We start from the raw sequence: 23,225 nt of genomic DNA, 5'->3' as shown, positions 1-23,225 counted from the left end.
TTCTTGGTCGGACTCTGGATTAGGCCTCCTTCTGGGCCCCTCCTCTGCCTCAAGGGTCCGTCCAGAATCTTTTTCCAGCCTCCTCGTGACTCTTGGGCCCATTATGTTCAAAGGCATTGAAATGTATCCGATTCAGGCAGCCCCCCAACTCATAAAGGAGCAGGGCCACGTTTGGGGGTAAGCCCCATTGATGCTGAGGTCGGGGGGGGAAAAAAGGATTGTGACCCCTCCGGAGAGACGTTGGGGAAAACGCTGAGGGCGGTGCAGGATGTTGCAGGACCCCTCCCCTTCTGACCACACCGCTCCCAGGCAAGCAGGAAAAGGCAGTCCTTGGACGGGTGGGAGGAACCTCTTTGCTGGCTGGGGGGGAGGGGAAAGTGGTCCCCTTAGGGAAGCACCACCATTGAGGGTCTGGGGCTCCCAAGGATGGACCTGACTCCTTTCAGTCTAATTAGGCCTCCCTCTCTTCTCTCTCATGGGCCCCCTCTAGCCCCCTCAAATCTCGGCGGGGGGTGTGTGCCATCACATCCAAACACTTTAAAGTGTCCCTGATTTACGCAGGCGGGATTAAAAAAACAACAACCCAAAAGAAGTACCACAATTGCCCCCCCTCAATTAAGCACTTTCTCTGATGGGAATCGCCCTGCCTCAGGTGAATCCCTCAGGGTGACCCCAAGGCTGAGGCGAGAAGACTGGGAGGATCCCCAGATCCCAGGACATGATCCCCTTCAAGGCCTTGGCTTCCATTCGCCCCCAAAAACCCTTCAAAATAATAATGGTATCTCTTACAGGACTTTCTTTTCAAAGGGAAGGTGGAATTGCTGGCTGGAGAATACTTTGAATTAATGTATACAATTAATATATTATTTAATTGTATAGAATGGGAAGATAAATGTCTTCCCACTTAATACCCAGACATACACACCCCACTCCTTGAACCACAAATCTTTGTCTGCCACTCAAAGGCCAAATGTACATTCAGACTAGAAAGCTGCAAAAGGGTTTCAATTGTCTGATTCCCCTTTAGGTCCTCTGACATAAGGGAAGAAGATATACTTGGCTGAAGCACTATCAATGCTGCATGGATTATCTCCACAGATGTAAAATTACATAATTAGGAAAATTCTAAAAAAAAAGGCCAAGATTTTAGAATGAGGAATGTTCCCACATTTTATAGGCTACAATTTCTCTCGTTGCTTGCTTCTTTTCATAGATAAATCTACCTTGTTAATGCTTTTCTCATTCCATGGTTGTCTATGCATCATTGTGCAACGTGAAACTGAGTCAGATCTAAACTCATTCCACCTCCTACCACTTTCTAACTTTTTATTACACACACACCATCCCCCAAGTTCCTCTACATCATAATAATGATGATGATGATAAAGTTGGAAGGGACCTTGGAGGTCATCTAGTCCAACCCCCTGCTCAGGCAGGAAATCCTATACAATTTCGGACAAATGGCTGTCCAGCCTTTTCTTCAAAACTTCCAGTGTTGGAACATTCACCGCTTCTGGAGTCGGGTTGTTCCACTGGTTAATTGTTCTAACTGTCAGGAAGTTTCTCCTTAGTTCTAGGCTGCTTCTCTCCTTGATTAGATTCCATCTCTTGCTTATTGTCCTGCCTTCAGACGTTTTGGAAAATAGCTTTACTCCCTCTTCTTTGTGGCAGCCCCTGAGATATTGGAACACTGTTATCACGTCCCCCCTCGTCCTTCTGTTCATTAAATTAGACATACCCAATTCCAGCAACTATTCCTTATACGTGTTAGCCTCCAGTCCCCTAATCATCTTTGTTGCTCTACTCTGTACTCTTTCTAGAATCTCAACATGTTTTTTACATCATGGTGACCAAAACTGGATGCAGTGTTCCAAGTGTGGCCTTTGTTCAACGTGTATTGAGTAGGGCATCATTTACATTGTGCCACAACTGTTTCCAATAATTTATTAACCTTTCAAAATTAGAAAGGTTGTTAATAATCAGGAAATACGTTTTTTAAAAGCTATATTAAGTTAAAAAGCGCAAAGTCACATTCCTGCTAGTAACAGTATTCTCCAAAACCATAGAAATGCTACAGTCCCATAATGTGTCAAGTATGATTGACATTTCTGATCAATTTGGCATCACAAAATGAAAGAGGCACTAAAGTGACATTTGAATATCATGAGAAATAGAAAATATGGTACGATTACTTTAATCTGAGAAACTGAACAATTAATGATTTAAATCAAGCAATTTAAATCCTTTTTTTAAAAAAAAAACATTGCTCATATGGTACACTGTTGGATAAATAAAACCATTTATAAAGTCCCTTTTAGACGGGTTAATGCACTTTTGCACCAGACTGAACTGTACATATAAACATTTGGGAGACATTTTTACTTGTAAGCCAAACTTGTACATATACAATATATGAAGAAAAAAAACCTTAAAATTCCTTGCTACATGATTAATGGCCAGTATTTTCAACACAATTAGAGCTAAAATGAATATACACACATACACTTCCCGTTGCTTTGCTTGCATACACCAGCTCTTCACAAAGCCTGGAGGCTGATCCCAGACTCACTTTAGATGTTGCTTCTACCTAAATAAAGCAGCTTGACCAAGCAGAAGTTTTGGAGTAATGAGAGGGTCAATTGTTTAACAGATTTTCTTGAGCGGGACCTTACCTTTCACTAGATAATACCTCTGGAAGTCAGAACTCTATTCTCGGACTCTTCCCACATTCATTGCATACATACAATTTCCCATGTGGGTCCTATTATGGGAAGTAAGTGCACGGTTCTCACTGAAGCTCTTTGCACATTCCAGGCATGAGAAAAGTATTAAAATAAAAAGCACAAAGTCACATTCATGCTAGTAACTGTTTTCTCCAAAACCATAGCAATGCTACGGTCCCCTACTGCGTCAAGTACGTTTGACCTTTCTGATCAACTTGGCACCACAAAATGAAATGGAGGCACTAAAGTGACATGTAAAAACCTTGAGAAATAGAAAATACAGTACAGATTAATCTGAGAACCTAAACAATGAATAATTTAAATCAAGCAATTTAAGTCTTTAAAAAACATTGCTCATATAGTACATTGTTGGATCAATGAAGCCATTTATAAAGTCACTTTCAGCTGGGTTAATGCAATTTTGCACCAGACTGGACTGTACATATAAACATTTGAGAGACATTTTCACTTGTAAACCAAACTTGTACCCATACAGTATATGAAGAAAAAAGCTTAATACCTTGCTACTGTCATGGTTCGAACAGACAAAGAGTAATAAAGCAGAACTCCGAGTCCTGCAATTTCCTCAAAAAATATGTTTATTGTTACAGAGTATCTGCATGGTCAAAAGTGAAACGAAGACTAAAGTTCCCTCCAAAAAGTTACATTATTACAAAGTTAAAGTTCCCACCCCAGTACTATGCAATCAACTACATTTCCCAATAGAATAGTTTGGCGGGCTTTCTTATAGTATGCCCAATCCCCAATTGCGGGAGCAATAGATGACCTTGATTCCCATGGGACATCTGATTGTTTTGACTAGCAAAACATCTGGACAAGCCCCCCCTTCCTCCATTCCATGTGGCAACTTCAAATGAGGGGGGAAATGGCTGCAGCCAGGCTCATTTGCAAAGCTGACAACTATGTTTAAAGAAAGCCAGTATTTTTAACCCAATTGGAACAAAAATGAACACACAGAGACACACTTTCCCTTCTTTGGCTTGCATACACTAGAGCTTCACAAAGCCTGGAGGCTGATCTCAGACTCACTTCAGATGTTGCTTCTGCCTAAATAAAGCAGCTTGACCAAGCAGAGATTTTGGAGTAATAAGAGGAGCAATTGTTTTACAGGTTTTCTTGAGAAAATTAATCAAATGGGTAATACCTCTGGAATTAATAACTCTATCCAGGCAGCTTTCCAAAATCCAAATACATTTATTCACTGCTCCTATGGCAATCCTCTGAAAAAAGGAAGACTGTTCTCCACACTTTTACACAAATGTTATTCTTTTTACACTCCATATTTTTAAATGGTTTCACGTCACAGTGGATCCTTTTATGCAAATTAAGGACACTTCAGTCCCTAAAGCAGAGTTTCGGGAGCAGGGGAAGGGGGGAAAGGGATGGTTTTGTGGGGGGGGGGATGAACACTGCTTTTCTGAGTGCGGTTGTGAGTGCCCGAGATGACATTCATGAAAGTGGGGTACCAAATGCCTGCGATGCTTGTGGTGACACTTGTGTAACTGGTGCGGCAAATACCTGCGAAGCTCGTGACAAGGCTTGTGTGAGCGTGACCACAAACGCCGACTTTCACAATGCTCGCGTGAGTGGGGCTGTGCGTGCACTCACACACAATGGCCAGCCACTCAGGTAGACCAGCGGCCAATAGGCCATGACCAATACTGGGAAACCGCCCACAGATTAATGTTTTGCCCTAAAGCAGGGATAGGCAACCTTGGCTCTTTTATGACTTGTGGACTTCAACTCCCAGAATCCCTTTCCCCTCAGCGTGGCTGGCTCAGGAATTCTGGGAGTTGAAGTCTTCGAGTCATAAAAGAGCAAGGTTGCCTACCCCTGCCCTGCTCTCTCATCCTGTATGTATCCCTGATATGAAAATAATAATTTGATTGCTTTACACAGGATATTTTTCTGCCCTCTGTGGATTCTTTCTTGAGAAACATCCTGTTTTCACCAAAACTCTTTCCGCATTGCAAACATTTCTATTTCTCCCCTGTGTGGATGCTCTTATGGGAAGTAAGGTGTCTTTTTAATCTGAAGCTCTTCCCACATTCTGTGCACTGATGCAATTTCTTCCGTGTGTGGGAACTAATGTGGTACGTAAGGGACCTGCTTGAACTCAAACTCTTCCCACATTCATTGCATACATACAATTTCTCTCCCATGTGGATCCTGTTATGGGAAGTAAGGGTGCGGTTATCACAGAAGCTTTTTCCACATTCCAAGCATTTATAGGGTTTCTGCCCGGTGTGGGTTCTTTTATGGTAAGTCAGATAGCCACTGCCAGCAAAGGTCTTTCCACAGTCTGTGCATTTATAAGGTTTTTCCCCAGTATGGATCCTGTGATGGAAAGTAAGTTGACTGCTTTGGGTGAAGCTCTTCCCACACTGTAGACATTTATAGGGTTTCTCTCCTGTGTGGATCCTTTCATGAGAGGTAAGAGAACTCTTTACATTGAACTTCTTTCCACACTCTAGACATTTATAGGGTTTCTCTCCTGTGTGGATCCTTTCATGAGAAGTCAGAGAAGTCTTTATAGGGAAGCTCTTTCCACATTCCAGGCATGTATAAGGTTTCTCTCCCGTATGGATTCTTTTATGGTAGGTCAGGTGACTGCTGGTTTTGAAGCTCTTTTTACACTCCATGCATTTATAGGGGTTTTCTCCTGTGTGTAACCGTTTATGAGAAGTAAGAGAACTCTTTACACTGAAGCTCTTCCCACACTCCAGGCATTTATACGGTTTTTCTCCAGTATGTGTCCATTTATGGTGAGCGAGGGAACTGCATGTACTGAAAGATTTTCCACACTCCGTGCATTTATAAAGTTTTTCACCTGAATGGATCGTTTTGTGGGAGGTCAGTTGATCACTATTTCTGTAGCACTCTCCACATTCAATACACTTATAGGGTTTCTCTCCCTTATGGATCCTTTTATGGGAAGCAAGGCCACCACTTTGCCTAAAGCTCTTCCCGCACTCTATGCATTTATGGGGTTTCTCTCCCGTATGGATCCTTTTATGGTAGGTCAGGTGACTGCTGGTTTTGAAGCTCTTTTCACACTCCATGCATTTATAGGGGTTTTCTCCTGTGTGTAACCGTTTATGAGAAGTAAGAGAACTCTTTCCACTGAAGCTCTTTCCACACTCCAGGCATTTATACGGTTTTTCTCCAGTATGTGTCCATTTATGGTAAGCGAGGGAACTGCATGTCCTGAAAGGTTTTCCACACTCCGTGCATTTATAAAGTTTTTCACCTGAATGGATCCTTTTGTGGGAGGTCAGTTGATCACTATTTCTGTAGCACTCTCCACATTCAATACACTTATAGGGTTTCTCTCCCGTATGTATCCTTTTATGGGAAGCAAGGTCACCACGTTGCCTAAAGCTCTTCCCGCACTCTATGCATTTATGGGGTTTCTCTCCCGTATGGATCCTTTTATGGGAAGCAAGGCCACCACTTTGCCTAAAGCTCTTCCCGCACTCTATGCATTTATGGGGTTTCTCTCCCGTATGGATCCTTTTATGGGAAGCAAGGTCACCCCTTTGCCTAAAGCTCTTCCCGCACTCTATGCATTTATGGGGTTTCTCTCCCGTATGGATCCTTTTATGGGAAGCAAGGGCACCACTTTGCCTAAAGCTCTTCCCGCACTCTATGCATTTATGGGGTTTCTCTCCCGTATGGATCCTTTTATGGGAAGCCAGGTCACCACTTTGCCTAAAGCTCTTCCCACACTCCATGCATTTAAAGGGTTTCTCTCCCGCATGGATCAATTTATGCGTAGTAAAAGCAGTGCTCGTCCTGAAGCTTTTTCCACAGTCTACACATTTATACGGGTTTTCCCCTGAATGGATCCTTCTATGGCATATCAGGTAACTACTAGTGCTGAAGCTCTTCCCACACTGTAGGCATTTAAAGGGTTTTTCTCCTGTGTGGATCCATTTATGAGAAGTAAGAGAACACTTTACACGGAAGCTCTTTCCACACTCCATGCATTTATACGGTTTCTCTCCCGTATGGATCCTTTTATGGGAAGCAAGGACACCACTTTGCCTAAAGCTCTTCCCACACTCCATGCATTTAAAGGGTTTCTCTCCCGTATGGATCAATTTATGCTTAGTAAAAGCAGCGTTCGTCCTGAAGGTTTTTCCACAGTCTACACATTTATAGGGTTTTTCCCCTGAATGGATCCTTCTATGGCATATCAGGTAACTACTAGTGCTGAAGCTCTTCCCACACTCCATGCATTTAAAGGGTTTTTCTCCAGTATGAATCCTTCTATGGGAAGTAAAGGAACTCTTCACACTGAACCTTTTACCACGGTCCACACATTTATAAGGTTTTCTGCCTGTATGCATCATGTTGTGGAATTTGAGACACTCACTGTTCCTGAAGGTCTTTGCACACTCTAGGCACTCATAGAGGTTTTCTCTGGTGTGGATCCTTTTATGGAAAGTAAAGGAAGTATTTGAACTGAATCTTTCCCCACAGACCATGCACTTATAGGGCTTTCCTCCTGACTGTATTCTTTTATGGGAAGTTAGATTACCTCTCCACCCAACGCTTTTTCCCCAGTCCACACCTCTGTAGGGCTTCTCCCTTGCCTGGGTCATTATATGGGGAGTAAGTTTATTACTGCTGAAGCTCTTTCCAGTTTTGCACTGGTTACTAAAATTGGGGTTTGCTTTGAATCTTTTTCTACTTTGATATTTCCCCATATTTTCTTTGGAGTCACCTTGAGACATGAAGCGATCCATTTCCACACATTCAAGAACTGATTTTTCTCTCCAGGTGTGCTTCTCTTCATGTTTCCTCCTCTCACGTTTATTTGTAGGTGCCTCTTCTGGTATTTCCATTTTGATTATTTGCAATGGCACTAAATTTGGCTCTTGGTGATTTTCCTTCTTCTGCGCATCCAATGCTTGAGGGGGAAGAAAAATGAATTAGAATAATCCACAACGTACAATTTGCTGTCTCAATGCATAGATTTATCTATTACTGGGCATCTGCGGAGAAAGAAACGGGGGAAATGATAGCATGAATATTAATTATTAACTTAAAAGACTAGCGTGGCTGCTGATCTAACCCTCATTCTTGGCAGTTAAAAATTTAAAGCAAGAACAGATCTTGACGTCAAGACATGGCACACATATTGCCTCACATATGATGCACCTATCTTACATTCAATAAGACAACGTATGTCATTGCAACATGAAGCAAGACAAAATTTGTTCCTGATTAGGACAACTGCAATAGGCAAAAACATCCTCTCCCTCAACATCTTCTGCTCTGCAGTGATGACAGAGCCCAGGATGACCACAAGACCGAATGTCAACCCTTGCCAGAATGACTGGACACCCCACTGATCTTTCTTCTCAATGAAATTGTGCTACTTAGAGGACTATGAGCGCAGTAAGGTTGTCACTAAAGTGTCTAGTGACACCTTGCTCTGACTTAGTTTTCCTCCAGAGGAACCCTTACCTAAAGAGACCACCATCGCAAACATTTCCAACATGACTTCTCGATGCAGGGCTTTCTGGCTGGGATCCAGCAGCGACCACTCTTCGCCACTGAAATGGACGGCCACCTCCTCGAAGGACACAGGACCCTGAACCAAGAAGAATCCCCGTGAGCAGACTCGATAGAATTTCCGAGATCTCCTTTCATCCGCAAATCCAAACAGTATAAAGTGAAAATTCCTCATTGGACATTTCCCTACCTGGATTCAACATATTACATGCTAAAATGGGCAGAATTCACACCCTACGGCAGACAGCCAATTAGGGCATGACTGACTCTGCTGACTTTCAATCAACCTGCCTTGATCAAGTGGCAAAGTGTGTCTTAGACACACCATCTACCAATGGCTCCACCATTTCATGATATTTGCAAGAGATTCTGTGGGATTTCTGTCTGACACAGTAACCAAAAGGTCTTTGTGGTTCTTTGAAGGATCAGCCTTGCTCCCACTCGTGAACATGAAAATACAAGGAAGGCACTTCTGGCTGTCAAGATGCAGATGATACACAAAGCGGTTTCTGCTCCTCCTGTTTTTATCGCTTTCCCCAATGATACGAAAACAAGATAATATTTAAGTAGGTTTAGCCTAACTATTCGTGTGTCCTGTCTGCTTTACTTGGGATAGACAACATGAACTGTGAGGTGGCATTTTTTGAAACCAGAATGATATAACCACTAAGGAATTCCATACATTTCCAAAACTTAAATGTTGACAGGTGGGCCTAGTTTGACTGATCATGAATTTACATTTCCAATTTCCTGCTCAGGAATAGCAGTATCGTATGTTGTGTCCCCAAAGGAAACTAGAGGTCTCCTACTGCTCCCTCATATTAGCTGCTGATCTCTTCCTTCCTACCTGAGTTGGGAATCCAGTGACTCTTGCAGCTCCACCAATAGAAGGGCACGACTCAGTGACCAACGGTGACTCCATTTTGTCCACTGGGAAGGAGAGAGACAGGATGGAAACAGGAAAGGCTGCAACTTCATCTTTTCTAGCTTGAAGACACAACTGAAGATTTCTTCCTGTCCTGCTCAGGAAATCTCCATTAGTCTCTTCTACACTCTGCCATCAGTGGCCTTTTATAGGCTCCATCATGGGAGTGAAGAAGAAAAGGAGAAGACCAAACCCCAGCACAGATTGAAGAACAAACCTCAATTGGATTGTTCTATCCTTTTAAAACATGGAAGTACACTCTTGGCAACCAAAGCATTTGCTCAATCACTGCAAATTCTTTCCTGCAGCTTGAAACCATCATGAAAGAGCAATTTGTGAAATTCTAGCAACCCAGGGACATGCCCGCAAGGACAGGTGGTATTCGAAATGATCCAGCAGGGATCTGTGTAGGAATTTAGTCGAAATTATGTCTTAAGGAAGGCCAAAAAACAGGTTGCTCTCTTCTGCATCATTGAGAAGAAAGAAAAATATTTCATAATGGAGGAGCCAGACTGCAACTCAAGGTGGTCCCTAGAAGAGTGGGTTTTCTGCAAAAGGCAAACCATGGGCTGGATCTGAAGGGAGGGAATTGCTTTGTGTGCGTTAAGTGTTCTAGTTTGAAGAGGGAGTTATTGCTTTCTTATTTAGTCAACTAAATCCAATGACGAAGACACAAGAAGACACAGAGAATTAAGGATAACTAGAATCTTTCCAGAAAATCTCCAATCCAGCGGAACGGTCTTCCCTTACCTAGTGAGGTTTCCTGACGTTGACCTTTCTCCTTGGGGATCCCTCTGAAAGACAGATCACGAGAAAGATTTGTGGGATCCACCCAATTAGTCCCCATTCCTGGAAGGACCTCAGAACCTGAAATAGAAGCAAAGGAGAGGGCTGAAAAAGTCGGGACATGAGAGGATCTGGATTTTATGTTCTTTCCACATGGTGGCCAAACCCTCCTGTCCATTTGTGGGGATGGATGAGGCCAATGGGAGAATTGCTCCAAATGATGTACTCTTTGGATGAACGCAAGAACAGTTTTGCTAATGAGGTTCTCTAAATTATCTACTTGCATTATTAATCTCCAAAACTCTGTAATGGAGACATTTAACAATTCAAGCATATCTCTCAAAAGAAGCATCTCTGACCTGCGGCCCTTCTTGAGCAGGGAGTCGGACTAGAAGACCTCCAAGGTCCCTTCCAACTCTGTCTTCTAGTCTACTCCTGCTTCTTCTCGTCTGCCAGGCTCGGCAGGAACCTCTCAGCCGCCGGCACCGCCGGGGAGCTGGTCTCTGCCGGCTCTCCGATGATCCTTCCCGTCTTGAAAGCTGAACCTGAAAGAGACGTGGGCAGATGGTCCCTTTAGGCTCCCCCTCCCCCCCTCCAGTTTCTCCTCTCCCCCGCTGTTAGATCTCCTGCATGCACAGCCCGGAGCAGTTATGGGGTGGATTCCCCGCTCCCTCCAAGCTTCGGGATTCGGAATCTGTTTCCCCTCCCCTGGGGAGGATCTGAGTCGCGGGACCCCATCTTTCCCGCCCCCGGATTCCCGGGGAGGAACTCACAGGGTGAACTCGCCCGATCCACGCAGACGGAGTCGAGCGTGCGCAGTGGCACACATTCAGTCTGCAGGCCAGAGAGCGCCCACTGCTGGGAGCTGCGGTGAAATCACAGCCGTGGGAGAATTCTTGGAGGCTATCCAGCCCAACCTCTGATCGGCGCCGGATCTGCCCTAGAGGACGAGCTCTGCCATTTAGCTTCCGGTAAATGCCGTGGGGAGATGACAGGACTCCCTTTGTGCTTGAGCAAATGGCGATTTGCAGAAAGTCACCCGGAGGGGAAGCCGGTTCCGTCCTTTTGGGAGCTCATCGATTCTCTCTCTCTCCCTCCCTCTCTCTCTCTCTCTCTCTCTCTCCCCCTCCCTCTCTCTCTCTCTCTCTCTGCCTCTCTCCCACTCGCTCTCCCTCTTCCTCGCTCTCTTCCTCTCCCTCCCATTCTCTCTCCCTCTCCCTTTCTCTTTGGCAGTTCTCTCCCTCCCATCCAGGATGTGTCGTACAAGTGTTGCTTGAGTAGGGTCCGCAAGAATGTCAGGGAAGCTACATATCCACTTCACGATCTGTTTTGTTGCCTTCTGGGAGGAGGAGGCTCCGTGGTATCCGAAGCAGAACGTCCAGATTCAGTCACAGTTTTGGTCCTTACAGTATTAACCTTGTGAACTCTCAAGCTTCTTCCTTCCGTTATGTATTCAAGATGCACAGGGATTAATATTTATATGTTACTTATATGTAAGGGTGTAGATCTATATATTTATGTTGTATAGAGGATGTTTGAATGTGTGTTATGTATGTGTACACTTTGAGAGCAAGCAACTAAATTTCATTTTTAATGTGTGCCATTGTGCCCACAGTAAAAAAATGACAATAAAGGTTATCTATCTATGTCAGTGTTTCTCAACCTTGACAATTTTAAGGCATGTGGACTTCAACTCCCAGAATTCCACAGCCAGCATTGTCAAGGTTGAGAAACACTGATAATTATTCTATCTCTTTCCCTCCCTCTCCCTCTCTCTCTCACTGTGTCTCTCTCTCGCTCTCTCTCCCACTCTCTCTCTCTCTCTGTCTTCCTCTCTCGCTCTTTCCGTCCCGCGCTCTCTCCCTCTCTCTCATTCCCTCCCTTTCCCTCTTCCTCCCTCTCTTCCCCCCTCTCTCTCACACACATACAGAGAACTTCTGACAGAACTTAACACCTTGTGTTGCTTTTGATATTTTGAGCTTGACACCTGCAGATGTTTCCCTGTTTTTTAGACTACAACTTCATAAAATTTATGATCAGGGTTGCCAGGACCACATGCTTTTAGTTTTCTCCTTCACCTTCCAGAGCAGATGAAGAAGCCAGGAGAGGTGATCCCTGTTTCCATCCTCCAAACATCCCATAAAAGCCTGCCTGGACTGACAAATTTGACCCAGATTATTTTTTACCTATCCATACATACAGCCCAGGAGATACATCAATGTTTCCCCCAGAAATGAGACTGCAGACTCAAGTCATGGATCAATCGAGCTTCAGTATTGATATAATTTTTAGTAATTATGTAATTAAGGTTCATGGGGAAAATGCAGAGGGGGAAAAGGACAGTCACTACCCTATCCTAGAAGACAGAAATAAATTTTCAAAACATCCTCATCATCTGATTCTTATCAGAATCAGAACAGAGCTGGAAGGGACTTTGGAGGTTTTCTATTCCAGCCTCCTGCTCAAGCAGATCTTATAGCATTTCAGATAAGTGGCTGTCCAGTCTCTTCTTAAAAATCTGCAGTGATGGAGCGCCCATAATTTCTGAAGGCCAGCTGCTCCACTGGTTAATTGTCCTCCCTGTTAAGAACTTTCTCTTTAATTCCAGGTTGCTTCTCTCTTTGATTAGTTTCCCACCGTTGTTTCTTGTCTAGCCTTCTGGTGCTTTGGAAAATAAATCAACCCCCTCTTCTTTGTGGCAGTCCCTCAGATACTGGAATACTGGCTATCATGTCTTCCCCCCCCAGGCCTTTTCTCTAGACTGGACTAGACTTTTCTCTAGACTTATCAGACTTCAAACTTCTCAGTAGGTCAGGGAAACGGGCTCCCCATGAAGCAGAAGATGTTGCATTTGAAGGAGGAGAGGCATACAGATAGTCCTCTAGAAAGCCAGAGTTGATCATGCACTGGAAGGTTGGAGATAGGTGTCACGGAAAGGTCTTGTGAAAAACAAGTGATCTGTGTCTGGAGGAGACTGCTACATTCTGAATCGGCTAAGAATGGGATTTCCACATCTCAGCAATTGTTGTCTCCCGTAGAGATTGCTTCACTCAGGGCCCACCTGTGTTCTCTTTGGGACAACCCAGTTCCAAAGTCTCCTCCAGTTGTAGCTGTACACAACAAATACACACACACACACCGCACTTTCTCATTTTCTGCTCCAAAGGCTTTCTTCAATAGAGAGAAATTCTCGAGAGATTTTGCTCGGAGACAGATGACTCAAAGGAAGAGAGGATTCCCATTGGCGCAATGTATTCCTGGCAGGCCAACTCCAAAGCATCCCTGTCAAGACCCCCCTCCCAATTTCACTTCTCCCCTTCCTCTCTGGGGAGGGGGCTTGCGGGAAGCCTCCATGGGCTCTGCTGGGGTCCCCCTGTTGCTGCTGGTGGGTCAGCTGGCAAGGATCCCTGGAAGGGAAGGGAGGGGAAGAAGGAGAAACCCCCCAGAAGTGGAAGAAGGGGGCTAGGACCTCGAGAAGAGGCGTTGGAGGAAAGGCTGCAGGGAAAGGGAGACGGAACCTTGCAAGGCTCCTCCCTTCCCCCTGCCTCCCTTCTGGCCACGCCCCTCCCGGTGCGATTCCCTCAGGCGGCGAGGCGGGAAAAGCCGTTGAGAGAAAGAAGGAAGCGGCTCTGAGGGAAGCGCCGCCATCGGGCTTCTTCGGGGCTCCTGAGAGACGGCCTCAGCTTCTTTTTCTCGGTCAAACTCTGGATGAGGCCTCTTTCTGGGCCCCTCCTCTCCCTCAGGGGCCCCCTCCACCCCCACACAGCGTCGTCCCCAGGAGCCCCTTTCTAGCCCCCTCAAGGATCTTGGCCCATCACATCCAAATGCATTGAAGTGCCCCTGATTCAGGTAGCCCCCAACCCAGAAAGAGCAGGGCCACGCTTGGGGGACAGCCCCAGGGGGGGGAGAAGAGGACTGGGACCCCCCTCGGAGATGTTGGAGGAAGGTTGCAGGGCAAGGGAGACGGGACCTTGCAAGGCTCCTCCCCTCCCCCGCTTCCCTCCTGGCCACGCCCCTCCCCGTGCGATTTGCTCAGGCGGCGAGGTGGGAAAAGGCGGGAAACGCTGTGAGAGAAAGATGCGGCTCTGAAGGAAGAGCTGCCATTGGGCTTTGGACCTCCTCAGAGATGGCCTCGACCTTTTTCTTGGTCAGATTCTGGATGAGGCCTCCTTCGGGGCTGCTCTTCTCCCTCGAGGCTCTTAGGGGCTCATCAGGCCCAAACACATCGAGGTGTCTCCAATTCAATGCATAGAGTGTGGGAAGCAGGAAAAGGCAGGAAAGAGTTCCAAGAGACGTGGGAGGAGCCTCTGTTGGCAGGGAGAGGGGAGAGAGAGAGACACAAGGCTCTGAGGGAAGCACCGCCATCAGGGCTCTTTGGGTTCCTCAGGACTCGACTCTTCCTTTCTCTCGGCCTGACTCCGAATTAGGCCTCCTTCTGGTCCCCTCTTCTCCCTCAGGGGCCCCCTCCACCCCCACACAGCAAAAGGGTTCTCTGGTTCCCCTTTGAGTCCTCAGATATAAAGAAAGAAGATAAAGTTGGCCAAAGTACCATCAGTGCTGCATGGATTATCTCCACAGATGTCAAATTACATAATTTAGGGAAATTCTGGGGAAAAAACGTCGCATTGTGAGGAATGTAATGAATCTTCCTACATTTTTAGAGGCACTACTTTCTCCCCTTTGTTGCTTCATTTATAGATCCATCTGCCTTGCTGCTGTTTTTCTCATATTCCATGGATTTCTATACATTCACCATCTGTGGAGTGGGAATCCTTTGATACTGAGTTTGATGTGAATTCCTTCTGCCACTTTCTAGCACTTTCTATTCCACTCTCCCCTCACTGAAGCTTCTCCCACATATTCGTTTTTTTTCTGAGCAGTGACCCCCAACCTGTTGGGCACCAGGAACCGGTTCCGTGGGGAGGTTTTTCTGTGGACCAGAGGGGTCATGGTTTTGTGTGCTACCTGCAGATGGGGTTTCACTTCTTTGTGTGGCCTGGTTTCTGGCATGCCGTGGCCCAGTGCAGGTCCACGGACCGGAGGTTGGGAATCCCTGATGTAGAGGCATCATTTGTATTGTGCAACAACTCTTTCCCATAATTTATTATAATAACCCTCCAAAATGAGAAATACAGTTAATCAGAACATACAGAAACATTTTTTAAAAGCTATAGTAAGGTAAAAACCACAGTCACAATCACACCAACACGAGATTTCGCCAATTGGCAGTGCCACGGTCCTCTAAAATTTCAAATAGGATTGACCTTTCTGATTACTTTGATATCACCAAATATACAGTGATACTAAAGTAATATTGAAATCCTTGACAAATTCAGTGGTCTGGAAATGTAACAAATCCAGAAAGTATTCTCTTTGATATGAATAATATATATATTTAATAATAAGAGGTTAGAAAATATGATCCTGGTTAGAAGACACTGAGTAATTTAAATCAAGCTGTTTAGTTCCCTTCTTAAAAAAATATTGTTCATATGAGTACACTGTTGGATTCATAAAAACATTTTTAAAGTAATCCCAAAGGTGTTTTTTCAAGAGGCAACTGGACTTTCTGGTTTTTCTTTGAAGATATTTCACTTTTCATCCAAGAAGCTTCATCTACTCTGAGCTCCTTGGATGAGAAGCGGAACATCTTCAAAGAAAAACAAGAAAGCCCAGTTGCCTCTTGAAAAAGCATTTTGGGACAACCATGACCTGGATGTCCATAGACATTTTTAAAGTAAAGAGGCAATAGTTGCAATCATAAACTCACTGGCCACCCTTCTCTTTACAGCAGGATTAATGTGATTTTGCAACCAGAAACATACTCAACCAAACGGGCATGTACATATAAACACCTGGAAAAAATGTTTCACAGATAAACCACAACTAATGTACATCATGATACATAAAAAACAAAGAACTAAGAGCTTAAATACTTGGCTATATATTGAAGGAAGGCAGGTATTTACAATTAGAGCTAAAATACACATACACGTACAAACATACATTTTCCCCTGCTTTGCTTACATATGTAGCTCTCCACAAAGCCTGCAGCCTGATCCCAGAACAACTTAAGATGTTGCTTCTACCTAAATAAAGCAAACTGACCAGGCACAGGTCTTGACAAATACTGGCATAATAATAAGCAGGACAGTTTAATAAAAGATTCTTGTGAGCCAAATATAACTAACTAGGTTATATCTCTGGTATTTAAAAAATCTATCTTGGGAGCTCTTTCCATAATTCATACGTTTATTCAGTTTCTCCTATGACAATCCTCTGTTCACTTTTTTCTGTGGGATCATTGTACTTACGGGACCCTTAAGAGTTGATTCTTTTACAGGAAATAAGACAAATAAAAAGGCTGACTCTCTTGGTGTTCCATGTATTTATATCTATATTCTCTCTCTCCTATGTGAAACTTTTTCTGGGAAATAAGAACTCCTTGTACTGAAGTTCTCAAGACACCTACTTGATAATTCTTCTCCCAGACACATGTATCTGTGGTTCTTCTATATGGATCCTTTCATGGGAATTAAGGAACCTGTTTTTGCTTAACTTCTTCCCATTCTCCCTGCATTTGTGGATTCCTTTCCCAAGTAGACATTTCCTTCTCAAACTGTTCCCACATTCTATGCGTTCTAATGTTTCTCCCACGTGTACCTACAATAACTTATTTTCCAAAAATAAAGTTTCTATTCCACTTGAAAAAGCCAGCTTGGTGCAGTGGTTAAGAGACCAGGCTGGAAACTGGGAGTCCCACTTTAGACACCAAGTGACTTTGGGCCTGTCACTTTCTCTCAGCACTATGATGGCAGCAATAGCAAAGCACTTTGAAAAACCCTGCCAAAAAAACCCTGCAGGGACTGGTATCATCAGAATTTTTGTTTTAAAAAAAACCTATCTGCAAGCCACATGCAGAAAGAAAAGCATTTGAAGCTCTTTCCACACTACATGCTTACATGCTATTTTCCTTGTATGGAGCCTTTAAAGACACATCAGTTCATAATTCTTGAGTGAAATTCTGCATTTACTGTATACCAGTGATGGCGAACCTTTTAGAGACCGAGTGCCCAAACTGTAACCCAAAACCCACTTATGCATCGTTGGGTGCCGGGTGGGTGTGGCCCATTGGGTGGGTGTGGCCCATTGGGTGGGCATGGCTGCGGTGTAACAGCAGACTGGGTGGGACTAAAAAGTTCAATCAATCAATTCCAACTCTGCAAGATTTTTTTTCCTGCAAAAAGTTGAAATTGACTGATTGATTGAACCTTTTTTTTTTGTACATAGCGGCAGAGGCCTAAAGCGAAAAGGTTTTATAAAACCCAGCTGAAGGCCTAGGACTGGGGCGACGGCACGCGTGCCCATAGAGAGGGCTCTGAGTGCCGCCTCTGGCACCCGTGCCATAGGTTTGCCACCACTGCTGTATACGTTTGATATTACAGCCAATCCTTTTACAGGAATTCAGAACACTTCAATCCCAAAAGACGTGTTCCCCATGTGGGTCCTTTTATGGAAAGTAAATTGATTGCTCCACATGAATTTCTTTCCACATATCATGCATGTATATTTTTTTTCCCATTTCTGTTAGGCAGCATAAGGATCACTGTTTTTCACAAAAACTCTTTCCATATTCAGAGCATATTTATCGCTTCTCCCGTGTGTGGACTCGTTTATGGGAAGTAAGATAACGGCTCTTGCTGAATCTTTTCTCACACTCTGTGCATTCATAGGGTTTTTCTCCCGTATGGATCCTTTTATGAGAAGTAAGGGAACTGTTCTTACTGAAGCTTTTTCCACAGTCCATGCATTTATAGGGTTTCTCTCCTGTATGCATCCTTTTATGAGAAATTAGGTGACTTTTCCACCTGAAGCTTTTCACACACTCCGTACACTGATATAGTTTCTCACCTAGGTGGATACAAACATGATTCGTCAGGGAGCTGTTAGAAACAAAACTCTTCCCACATTCCTTGCATATGTATGGTTTCAACCCTAAATGGATCTTCTTATGAGAAGTAAGGGAACTATTGATACTGAAGCTTTTTCCACAGTCCGTGCATCGATAGGGTTTTTCTCCAGTATGCATTCTCTTGTGGGAAGTTAGGTGACTATTCAGTCGGAAGCTTTTCCCACACTCTGTACAAGGATATAATTTCTCCCCTGAGTGGATACTAATGTGTTTAGTAAGGGAGCTGCTTGAAATAAAACTCTTCCCACATTCATTGCATATATAAGGTTTCAACCCTGAATGGATCCTTTTATGGCAAGTAAGGGAACTGCTGCTGCTGAAGCTCTTTCCACACTCCGTGCATGTATAAGGTTTCTCTCCTGTATGGATTCTTTTATGAGAAGCAAGGGAACTGTTCAAACTGAAGCTTTTCCCACACTCTATGCATTTATAGGGTTTTTCCCCTGTATGGATCCTTTTATGGGAAGTTAGATAACTGCTGCTGCTGAAGCTCTTTCCACACTCCGGACATTTATAGGGTTTCTCTCCTGTGTGGATCCTTTTGTGATATGTAAGGGAACTATTCATACTGAAGCTTTTCCCACATTCCAGGCATTTATACGGTTTCTCTCCCATGTGGATCCTTTTATGGTAAGTAAAGGAACTTTTCATACTGAAGCTTTTTCCACAGTCTATGCATTTATATGGTTTTTCCCCTGTGTGGATCCTTTTATGGGAGGTCAGATAACTTTTGGTGCTGAAGTTTTTTCCACATTCCAGGCATTTGTAAGGTTTCTCTCCCATATGGATTCTTTTATGAAAAGTAAAGGCACTGTTCATAGTGAAGCTTTTACCACAGTCCATGCATTTATAGGGTTTCTCTCCCATATGGATCCTTTTATGATAAGTCAAGGAACTGTTCATATTGAAACTTCTTCCACATTCTGCGCATTTGAAGAGCTTTTCCCCCAAATGGATCTTTTTATGATAGTTAAGATTACCTCTCCACCTAAAGTTTTTTCCACAGTCCAAACATTTGTAGGGCTTCTCCTTTGCATGGATTATTTTATGTGGGATAATTTTAGTGTTATAGTTGAAGTTTTTTCCAGTTTTGCAGCAGTTACTGAAATTGGGTTTCGGTTTGAATCTCTTCCCATTTCCTCGACACTTTCCCATACTGCTTTCTTTGAAATCATGTTGAATCTGGAAGTTATCCATTTCCGCACATTCAGAGGTCAGGTTTTCTCTCCAAGTGTAAGATTCTTTTTTCTCATATCTCCTTCTTCCCCACTTATCTGCACATTTCTCTTCTCGTATTTCAGTTTCGATTATTTGTGATGGCACCACACTTGGCTCTCGATAATTTTCATTTTTCTGTGCATCAACTGCTTGGGGGAGGAGAAAAAGATATCAGAAACTCTACAACATATAGTTTGCAATCCCCATGACAATCCCTAGCCTACAACTATTCCTGGACATCTGGAGGGAGAACAAAAGGAGAAATGACAGCATGAATGCTATTTCTTAATTTAAAACATTGGCGTGGCTGCTCAACTCATATAATTCTGGGTGTCTGACAACAATTTAAATGCAGAACATAAGGCAACATAATAACTAATGAAGTGTCCTGCAGCCTAAATCTTGACATGATGTGGCATACACCCTTGTGTCAGATGTACTAAAGCCACAACATACCTATCATTGCAGTATCACTCCAAGAAAAAAATATGGCTAATTAGGACAAGTGTAATAAGCAAAATCATCCTTCTCTGATTATATTCCCAATAGTTCTGCAGTATTGATATAGAACAGTGGTGGCGAACCTATGGCACGGGTGCCAGAGGCGGCACTCAGAGCCCTCTCTGTGGGCACGCATGCTGTCGCCCAGTCCTAGGCCTTCAGCTGGGTTTTATAAAACTTTTTTGCTTTAGGCCTCCACCGCCGTGTGCAAAAAAAAAAAAGGTTCAACCAATCAGTCAATTTCAACTTCTCGTGGGGAAAAAAAAAATCTTGCAATGTTGGAATTGATAGATTGAACTTTTTAGTCCCACCCAGTCTGCCGTTACCATCGCAGCCACACCCAGCCAATGGGCCACACCCAGCCAATGGGCCACGCCCACCCGGCACCCGATGATGCATAAGTGGGTTTGAGCACTCAGTCTCTAAAAGGTTCGCCATCACTGATATAGAAGATCACAAGACTGCTTGTCAACTCTCCAGACCAACTATCTCTAACCAATTCCTTTCTTCTAAATGATACTATGTGTCAAAAGTGAAAACCTGGCAGCTACCTGCCTTATTGTTTTCACGTTGTCATTAGAGTAAGGGGCGGGGTGGAGATGAGGCTTCAAATGGGTTAGTTACAGAAACGAAACCTCTCCAGTTCTGCAGACATTTGTTGAGAAAAGATGTAGGGAAACTTTTGAAGGACATTCTAACCGCTGTGAAGATGATAGCAGACAGTTGTCTAAACAATGAGAATGTGTTTACATGAACTTTGTGGACATCTGGGAGGTTTGGTTGGGAATGTCATTGATATATGCTTTGATTAGATATCTTGGGATTTTAGAGTTAGTTTTCCTCCACCTATACTATGTCATGTATTCAATAAACCATTAAGATTTTCAGAAATGGAAGAAATCCTGGACTTTATTTCGATATTCGAGCTGGAGGTTGACACTATGGTACCTAGAAGACCACAGAGGTGGATTGGAATTAATATAAAATGAAAAGAGAAAAGACAAGAAACCTGTCATGAATCTAACTAATGAAACACTTCAAAGAACTTTCAGGCATGGTTTAACCTAAAAAGCCTTTATTAGTGTAAAAGGAGTGTCAGCACGGCATGGAGAATGCCATGATCTGAATTTCCCTTCCTTTGCACATAACATTCCAGGCATTTCCCCTCCCCTATTTTGGGGTCATGATTCACATCTTCCAATTAACCTGGAGGGCAAAGATTCACTTCCATTCCCTTCCACGGGCTTTTCTCTCCTCTCTCTTTCTCATCTGAATTAATTCTAAAAGTACCAGACAGTTCTGCATATTTTGTCAAAGCAAGAATATTCAATATTAGCAGCGTTGACAAAACCATTTTAACAAGTTCTGCACAGATACCCTAAGCTGTAAATAAACAGCCCAATGACTCCTCAGTCTTACTTAATTTTCTTCTAGATAAACCCTTACCTAAAGAGTTTACAATCCTAGACGTCTCCAACATGATTTCTTCGTACAGGGCTTTCTGGTTGGGATCCAGCTGTGACCATTCTTCATTGGTGAAATGAACGTCCACCTCCTCAAAGGACACAGGACCCTGAACGAGGAACAATCTCTATGAGCAGAGTCAGGAAGAATGTGCAAGATCTCTTTTAATCTGCAAATGCTAAAAACATAGAGTTATAATTCTTAGCTGGACTTTTCCCCAGCTGGATTCAACATGTTATGTGAAAAAACCGTCTCCTGATCTCTCAAGGGGTTGTTACACACACCATCCTCTCCATTCTAAGCGATGTAGGACAGCAGGTTCTCCCTGAAGATTATTAAAGTTATTGTATGTGCATTAACTGTATTCCTGTCCACTGAAAAATTTTATGTGATTGGTTACTATAAATTGGATTCTATTAATTGATAACTCCAGCCCTCAGTTGACTTTCTCAGCTAAGCAGGTCCACTCCTGGTAAGTCACAGAATGAGGGACCACTTTATCTCTTTCCTTTATCTTATCCTTTTATCTCTTTTCTAATCCAAAGTGTTAAAAAAAACCTGGACATAGGCCAATAGAAAACCACTTGTCTATGCAGCCCATGGGTTCTCCCTCATTGGAGACTTTAAGAAGAGACTGGACAGCCACTTGTGGTATAGGGTCTCCTGCTTGAGCAGAAGGTTGGACTAGAAGACCTCCAAGGTCCCTTCCAACTACATTATTCTGTATTCTGTTATTCTGCAATTCCTAAAAGCCAAGATGAAGTCAGGATTGTCTCCAGTCTTTACCTTTTTTTAAAAAATCAGCTTAGCTCAGGAAAAAAAAGTTCTAACAACAACAACAATAATAATAAAGTTGGAAGGGACCTTGGAGGTCATCTAGTCCAACCCCCTGCTCAGGCCGGAAACCTTATACCATTTCAGACAAATGGCTGTCCAGTCTCTTCTTAAAGACTTCCAATGTTGGAGCATTCACAGCTTCTGGAGGCAGGTCGTTCCACTGGTTAATTGTTCTCACTGTCAGGAAGTTTCTCCTTAGTTCTAGGTTGCTTCTCTCCTTGATTAGTTTCCATCCGTTGCTTCTTGTCCTGCCTTCAGGCGCCTTGGAGAATAGCTTGACTCCCTCTTCTTTGTGGCAGCCCCAGAGATACTGGAACGCTGCTATCATGTCCCCCTCGTCGTCCTCTTCGTTAAACTAGACATACCCAATTCCAGCAGCCGTTCCTTATATGCTTTACCCTCCAGTCCCCTAATCATCTTTGTTGCTCTTCTCTGTACTCTTTCTAGAGTCTCAACATCTTTTTTACATCGTGGTGACCAAAACTGGATGCTGTATTCCAAGTGTGGCCTTACCAAGGCCTTGTAAAGTGGTATTAATACTTCTTAACTCTTTGAAAACAAGGAATAATTCTCAATGTATGCCTTTTCTCCTAGAATTATCGTATTTCACTTAATGATGGTTCAAAATGAGAACTGTCTTTGAAAAAGTCACTTAAGACCATTGGAAACAGTCGCACCAATACCCACGGTCACATAATTGCAATTCATGCACTTTGAAACCAGTTCACTTTTATGTTTTCTGACAAAAAAAAGCCATTGGTTAAGTTGGATTCTGTACTGATGACACGTGACTAGCTTAATAATCATGATCCGTTACATAACTGGTTACTCAACTCAATTGGTTACTCAACAGCCTCAACAACCACAGTGTTTTACAATGGAAATTCCTGTCCCAACTGTGACCATAAACTGACTAGTTGTATTTATGCAAGTGAAGCTGGCAGCCTTCTTACTGGTTTTACAAAAACGATAAAAGCTGGCACTGCTTCAGACGTTCCTATTGCTTTGCCTAACAGTTTTGTTTTACAGCTTTTTATGTTTCATAGTGTGAACTACAATAATAATAATAATAATAATAATAATAATAATAATAATAATAATAATAATAATAATAATAATAATAAAGTTGGAAGGGACCTTGGAGGTCATCTAGTCCAACCCCCTGCTCAAGCAGGAAACCCTATACCATTTCGGACAAATGGCTGTCCAGTCTCTTCTTAAAAACTTCCAGTGTTGGAGCATTCACCGCTTCTGG

The 23,225-nt window shown here is 43.4% G+C and overlaps 2 protein-coding genes across 2 annotated transcripts in view; both read right to left on the bottom strand.

The window, feature by feature from the left end:
* The window catches only part of LOC107287504 (zinc finger protein 208-like), a 29,801-nt gene extending 21,858 nt beyond the window's left edge, over positions 1-7,943 (bottom strand). The window contains exons 1-2 of the mRNA XM_029284154.1: positions 7,935-7,943; positions 4,851-7,036 (exon numbers count right to left, since the gene is read on the bottom strand). Of these exons, the coding sequence (XP_029139987.1) occupies positions 4,851-7,036; positions 7,935-7,943 (2,195 nt within the window). The remainder of the gene's footprint in view (positions 1-4,850; positions 7,037-7,934) is intronic.
* A 9,668-nt stretch (positions 7,944-17,611) lies between these two features.
* LOC107287505 (zinc finger protein 708-like) lies at positions 17,612-18,817 on the bottom strand. Its single transcript, XM_029284155.1, has one exon. The coding sequence runs from the start codon at positions 18,815-18,817 to the stop codon at positions 17,624-17,626; it is 1,194 nt and encodes a 397-aa protein (XP_029139988.1). The 3' UTR covers positions 17,612-17,623.
* Between the last annotated feature and the right edge of the window lie 4,408 nt (positions 18,818-23,225).

The sequence above is a fragment of the Protobothrops mucrosquamatus genome, unplaced genomic scaffold, assembly GCF_001527695.2.
Source record: "Protobothrops mucrosquamatus isolate PMUCROS unplaced genomic scaffold, P.Mucros_1.0 scaffold395, whole genome shotgun sequence".
Classification (NCBI taxonomy): domain Eukaryota; kingdom Metazoa; phylum Chordata; class Lepidosauria; order Squamata; family Viperidae; genus Protobothrops; species Protobothrops mucrosquamatus.
Note: the sequence above shows the minus strand (reverse complement) of the source record. Positions and strands in the feature narration are given on the sequence as shown.